General features: G+C 50.8%; 1 protein-coding gene across 1 annotated transcript in view; it reads right to left on the bottom strand.

Annotated features, from left to right (window-relative positions):
- Positions 1-6,618, bottom strand: part of CLMP (CXADR like membrane protein) — a 99,653-nt gene extending 93,035 nt beyond the window's left edge. Inside the window, exon 1 of the mRNA XM_032356458.1 lies at positions 6,208-6,618. Coding sequence (XP_032212349.1) covers positions 6,208-6,238 — 31 coding nt within the window. The 5' untranslated portion in view covers positions 6,239-6,618. The remainder of the gene's footprint in view (positions 1-6,207) is intronic.
- Positions 6,619-6,914: the final 296 nt, after the last annotated feature.

Consider the following 6,914-nt stretch of genomic DNA (forward strand, 5'->3'; position numbering starts at 1 on the left):
GTGAATTTTGCTTACAAACAGTTTCACACATTGGGCCCCCTATACAGAGATCTACCCAGGCGTCGATGTTTGGGCCTGTTATGTAGGTAACTGCTTAGGATAATGTCCTCTGGGTGAATATTTCAGTTGCTGTCCTTCCAGGGCATAGGTATCTGATCATCCTACCCTTACCTTCAACAATGGATGCTCCCTGGCTAACAGTGCTGCAAACAATACTTCCACTACTGCTCTCTTCACATTAGGGGGCTGACCCTTCTAAATTTATAATCATATGCAACCAGTTGCCATGAGTGGACAGTGCCTGAAAAAAAAATCGGATAGTCATGGCCACACCCATGTGTTCCTAAACACAACCACATCTCCATCAGCTGGCATTAAAAAAAAAAATCAGAAAATATTAGTGGTATCAGGAAACACAGAGATAACCTTAGTCTAATAATCTCATTTTGCAGAGAAGGACATTGAGGCTCAGAGGGGTACGACTTTCCCAGAATAACCTAGCAAAGTTATGAAGGCGCTAGAGCTACTGGTTTACCATTCTATCCCTTACGCACACGCGCACACACACACACACCCCTCTTTGAAACTTTGAGCATAATCCCCTCTTCTTGAATATACCATACATTCTACAAGGCACAGTAGACGTTTCCAAAATTTCCACTTTGGATGGCTCAATTGAAATGTTATGACATCTGCCCTATTTTTCGGACAATTTCTCAATGTAAAAACCACTGCCAATTATTCAGTGTTTAGCTCGTTTAACTGGTGCATCTGAAGAGCAGTTGTGATCTTAGAGCTCAACTACATGAGCTGAGAAGAAAGGAGAGACCTTTTCTATTTCAAGAATGTGTGAAAGGACAGATTATGGAATTCGGGTTCTATGGCCCTTCTATGAAGCTAGCTATTTAACTTAAGCCAAGTCCCTCTGAACTTTGGTTCCTTCTTCATCATAAAAAAGGGGATAGGAAAAAAGGGGAGTACATTTAGATGAAGGATTACTTGCGTAGGAAGGGCATCAGGAGATCAATGAATCCCTAGAAGTTCTAGACAAAGTTCAACGTATATGTGTCTTTTTCTGAGAAGTGGTTTCGTGGTTTTCATTAGATTCTCAGTGGGGTCTGCGATTCTAAATTTTTTTTTTAAGTTTTTTTTTTTTTTTTAAGATTTTATTTATTTATTTGACAGAGAGAGATCACAAGTAGGCAGAGAGGCAGGCAGAGAGAGAGAGAGGAGGAAGCCGACTCCCTGCTGAGCAGAGAGCCCGATGCGGGACTCGATCCCAGGACCCTGAGATCATGACCTGAGCCGAAGGCAGCGGCTTAACCCACTGAGCCACCCAGGCGCCCTGCGATTCTAAATTTTAAGAACCTTTGATTTTTAGATAGTCTCTTAGCTTTGCCCTAGTTCTGACAATCTTTGACTCCATCTTTTAAAAAATGTCTGTCTAGTTCATTACCATTAGGTACATTCATGAAATACACTCCACTCATGTGTACACTGCCCAGCTAAGTATAAGACAAAAATAGGATGAGACAAGACATGAGCCTACTGGGAATGTATCATTATTATGACCATCATCATTAATGTGGGAAGATGAAGGCAAAGCATGGAATCCTACTGAGACCTGTCACTGAACTACAGACCAATGGACTGTGCAATCAAGACTTCCTCAAACTCATTTTCTTGGAAATAAAATTCCTTCCCCACCCTGGCAGAAATTTCAATGAAGAAGTTTATTGTGAATAACAAAATAAGTTTGTGTAACAAACACATTTTCTGGCCCCTGTCCATGTAATGTTCTGTGCATAACTTTTTTAATGGTACTGGTCCTATTTGCATTAATGGGCAAGAAAACCCAAAAGCAAGTTGAGTTGAAACTGGGCTCCTCACGGGGCATCTGAGTGGCACAGTCAGTTAAGCCTCCAGTTCTTGGTTTGGGCTCAGGTTGACATCTCAGGGTCATGAGATTGAACCTTGCATCGGGCTCCATGCTCAGCACAGAGTCTGCTTTTGGTTCCCTCTCCTTCCCACTTGTGCTCTCTCTCAAATAAAAAAATTAATCTTAAAAAAAAAAAAGACACAATTGTGTCATTCCACAGAGTAATAATCCTCTCTATATTTCACCTTTCTTGAACTTAAGTGTTCCAGATGTTTCAAAAACCCGATTATCTTAACAAATGGTCCCCAGCTTTGAGTCTCTGCAAGGTACCGAAAGGGGAACACAGTTGAATGGGACAGCACCCAGTCTGCATAGAGCTTAGGCTCTCACTAGAGCCTGAGATGAGCATTTAGATCACCATCACGCAAAAAGCAGGTAACAGAAAGGCTACTGTGATTCTAAAGAAGGAAAGCCTATCTTGGTTGGGGGAAATCGTGGATGGGTCCATGAAGGAAGTGGTCTTTGAGAGGAGATCTGGAGGGGGAACAGAATTTTGATCTGCAGGAGCAGAGAGCACGAGTACATCTTTGGTGGAGGGATTATCATAAACAAAAGCATAGAAACAGAAAGAAGCATGGGGCTTGTTTGGGGCACAGGAAAGCAGCCCGATTCCCTGCAGAGCCACCTGGGGTGGGAGGAAAGGAGTTGTGATTGACACCGCGTGATATATCTTTAACCTGAGAATGAAGTATTTGTACTCAGTGTTATAAGCAATGGAGATTTCCAAAGGTTTTTGAAAGAAGGGACTAACATCATAGAATTATAGAATTTTTTAATTAAAGATCTCCTTACCTCTGCTTTAGGGACAAAAGAGTCAGAACAAGAACCCAGAAAGTTTGCCTGTTTCCTAAGTCCCAATTGTTTGCATTAATACCAGCTGCCTCACCAGGTCACGCTGCCTCCACCAGTGTGGAGGCTGGAGAAGAGAGCTCAGGCAGGAGACCAATATGGCAGCCATTATGGGAGTCCAAGTGAGAATTTAAGGCGGAATAATGAGGACCTGAGCATGGGCGGTGGAGGGATGGTCAGAGGAGAGGCTGGAGCTGGGGGAGCCCATGAAGTATCCCTTCTCTCTCCTCCATGGAGCTCAGAACATTACTTGTACATTCACATTAGAGAGGTGTGGCAGGTCCAGAAAACATGAAGTCCACTGGTCCACCCTTGCTCGGATTACGAATTCTTAGCCCTCCCAACTCCCCTTCAATACTACGTATTCTCTAGAAAAAAAAAAAAGAGGCCAGAAATCGTGCCAGCAGTGATCTTAAGCAGTCCTGGAGGTATTCCTTTAAGGGACCAGTAGATAATTTTAGGATTCAGGCAACTCTGAGGGTTTTCTTTCTGGCTTTGCTAGAGGGCAGGCATATGTGGCTCAAAAGCCCTTAGCAAATAAAGTTCATCCAGCCCATGGAGTGACTCCCTAAGGGGCTTCTTGGCCACAGAACAATTTCAGGCATAGAGGGGTCCCCCTCAGGGGCGGATCTCTGGATCACCAGCATCACATCAGGTCTCCTGCCTTGTCCCTCATCTGGACCCTTCAGCTCATCAACTCTGACTTTCTACCTGCACTGGGATGTCAGGAGTCTGAGTATGTCTGACAAAGAACACAGACGTGGCAAAAGCTGAACAGTAGGTGTGAATGGCAAACATCCAGTTGTGCAGAACATGAAGTCTGGAGTCTACTTTTTCTCCTTCACACGGCCTTCTGTTGGCACGAATTTTATAAGGACAGAACCAACAAAGGAATCATGAGAGGCCGCCTCTATGATAAAGAGACAATCGGCCCAACAGATTGTTTTCTCACCAAAGGAATGGTCACACATCATCGGCGCTTGGTAAAGAAGGGACCATGAATCAGTAACATCTTTTGATGCCTGTCTTGTCAGTTCCTCTTTCTCATGAACTAAGAGGAGGACTGTGATCAAGGCTAGTCACTTGATTGCAAATGACTGTACAGGACGAATGTCACTTTTCACTTTCTACTATCAACTGTGCCCTGTTGGGGCTGGTACAGAGCCGGGGTTCGAACACACTTAGCTCAGTCTTCCATCCGTTCCGCATACCCTTCCTCCCCCAGACCCCTCCTTGAGGTCAGGTTCACCCTGACATCTCACCCTTCAGGAAGAGGGCTAAACCGGATTTTACAGCAAAGAACAACTTTGGTAAGCCCTTCTCTAGTGACAGAAGGCTGTATAGACAGGGCGGTTTAGCGAGCACTCTCTCAAGGCAAACAACCTACATTCAAATCCCATCTCTGTTAATTACGAGCTAGCCTCGAGCAAGTTATCTGACCTCTTTACACCTTGATTTCTTCAGCTGTAAAACAGAGAAAATAACAGCGTGTAGCCCATAGGATTGGCGTGAAGGGTAAATGAGTTAACAAGACAGTTCATATCAAGGGCTCAGCCTAAGTACTTAAAGAATTCCAGCTGTTTTAAATAAAGGGGCTCTGATGTTTGAGCCTAGTGAACATCTGGTGATCCACAGCTTAGGGCCAGAGGCTGGTAAGGGTGACAACGATACCATCCAACTGTGCCAGTTGTGCACAGGAGAAGGATTGCCAATACTTGGCTGGTATCTGAAGGAGCTGGAAGGTACTGGCCTCTCACCTGCCTCACCTGAGCCAACCATATAGGCTAATGCACCTTTTTTACTTCTCTACCTCGGTGATTACCGACCTGAGGCTGGCCTAGAAGGACATGCTTGTGGCAGGTTATAGGTGTAAAAACAAAAAAGAGAGAGAGAGGGGCACCTGGGTGGCTCAGTGGGTTAAAGCCTCTGCCTTCCACTCAGGTCATGATCTCAGGGTCCTGGGATGGAGACCCCGCATCACATCGGACTCTCTGCTCAGTGGGGAGCCTGCTTCCCCCTCCCTCTCTCTGCCTGCCTCTCTGCCTACTTGTGATCTCTGTCTGTCAAATAAATAAATAAAATCTTTTTTAAAAAGTGAGAGAGAGAGCGAGCGCGCTCTAGAAATCCACACCAGGGCAGCTTCTTCACTTTGGTGTGGGGGTTTTCTAGACATCAGGCCCGGCCACACCCCCTGGTGTTTCAGGCTGTCAGAGTGACAAGGGATTTAGGAACCGTTTAATTTGCTTGCTTTGGAGCTAAGGAAACCAAAGCCTCTGGTAGTGAGTTGTCCAAGATCACCCAGCTGGTCAGCTCAAAACCAGGACTAGTTCTCAGGAGGTCTGATGTCCTGCGTCCTGTTCACTCTACAACACCCAACTGGCTCTTTGGTCTTCTGAACCCTGGCTAACTTTTCATCCTGTCCCCAGGGAGCTCCCCACACATCCCTGGTGTATATCATGGCTTCTCTTCCACTCTCCTGCCTGCCTTCCCTGCCCCTGCCACCTCAGACGCTACCGGTCTTCCTGCCTGCTCTTGTCCATACACATCCTTGTCCACACACATCCTTGATGCTACTGTCCTGCCCGGTCCTGCAAACCTGCCTGCTTCCAGCCCAAGTGAGAATGTGCCCCAGGGCCTCTGGGCTTTCAGGAGTCCCCCCTGGGTGACACCCAGCTGGACATCCCGAGAGCTCTTCTCTTTGCCCCGAGCCTGCTTCTCTCTGTCCTTCCATTCCACCCCATTTTCCTTCTGTCTTCCTGACACTCCGCTGCTCAATCTCCCTCAGTCTTGCGCTTCTGCTTCATATCCCCCGTTTTCCTCTTTTCTCCCGAGCTCCCAACCCCTTCGGCTTCTCCCTCCTCTTGCCCTCCCTGAGTGGTGTTCCCTGCTCCCGGTCCTGCCTGCGCTCTGGCCTTTCCCCCTCCACCTTTCCGTCTCCTCCGTCTCTTCCTCCATTCCCTCGCGCCTCCCCTCCAACACATCTGTTTCTAATCTGAGCCCTCGAGGCGCCTGTTTGAAACAAAAAACTCCCCCCACCCTCAGGAACCTGGCACAAAAATTCCTGAAGAAACCTTCCTCCCTCTCCCAATTCTCCCGCTCCCCCCACCCCCGCAAGACTCCCGAAACTAAACACCAGCCGCCCGCCCGCCCCCCACCCCCCAACCCTCCACCTCGGACGGTTCACGGCCAAACTCCACCAGGAAACACCACCGGCCCCAGCCCGCTCCCGGGCCCAGATGTGTGAGGCATTTTCGATGGCCGACTGGGCGGGCCTGGGCTGCCAGATGTGCGCCTCCGGAGCGCCGAGCGGGCACCGAGCCGCGCGCTCTCCCCGGGGGCTGCGGGGACCGGCGTTCGGAGCCCGGGGCTGGCGTGCGCGGGGGCCGCCCCGCGGGTCTCCCGCGCTGCCGAGCACTCACCTAGCCAGAGGAGGACGCGGAGGAGGCTCATCCCGATGCCCCGGCGCGGGCGCTTCCCCGCTCAGGCGCTGCAGGGCTCCGGGGCGGCCGGGCGCAGCCGACGGACCTTGGACTAGCTGGGCGCGGCGCCTCGGGGTGCGCGCGGGGCGGCTGCGGCCATGTGCCGGCGCGGGAGCCCGCCCCGCGCCCCGTCCCCGAGCCCGGTCCCCGCGCCCGGTCCCCGCAACCCCCCCGGCGCAGAGGGGCTTCCAGCGCTCGCCCGGACGGGAGCGGGGACCAGGGTCGCGAAGGGAAGGGCCAGGCGGAAAGACGCTACCGCTTCGCGGAACACTTTTCCCTGTTTGGAAAGAAAAAGAAGTGAAGAAAGAGAGAGCGGGGGAAAAGAGAGTGAGCTGGAACCACATGGTCGCCTCCCACCCGCAGCCCCTCCCTCGCCCTCCCCCCGCGCCCCCGCCCGCGCCCGCGCCCGCCCTCGCAGCTCGGGGCCCGCGGGCCGGGAGGGCAGGGGGGCCGGGCCGCACCGGCTGAAGCAGAGGAGCCGCGGCACCGCGGCCACGAGCGGAGGGCCGAGGCCTTGCCGGGCTTCTCCGTCTCGGTTCCCACTTGGTCCGTCTCTCCACTTCTCTCCTGCATCTCCTTTTCCTACCCACCCACCCCCCCCGCCTTCTCTCACGGATCTGCCCTCCTTCCTGCCCCCCTCTACTCTC

The sequence above is a fragment of the Mustela erminea genome, chromosome 9 (assembly GCF_009829155.1).
Source record: "Mustela erminea isolate mMusErm1 chromosome 9, mMusErm1.Pri, whole genome shotgun sequence".
Lineage (NCBI taxonomy): Eukaryota > Metazoa > Chordata > Mammalia > Carnivora > Mustelidae > Mustela > Mustela erminea.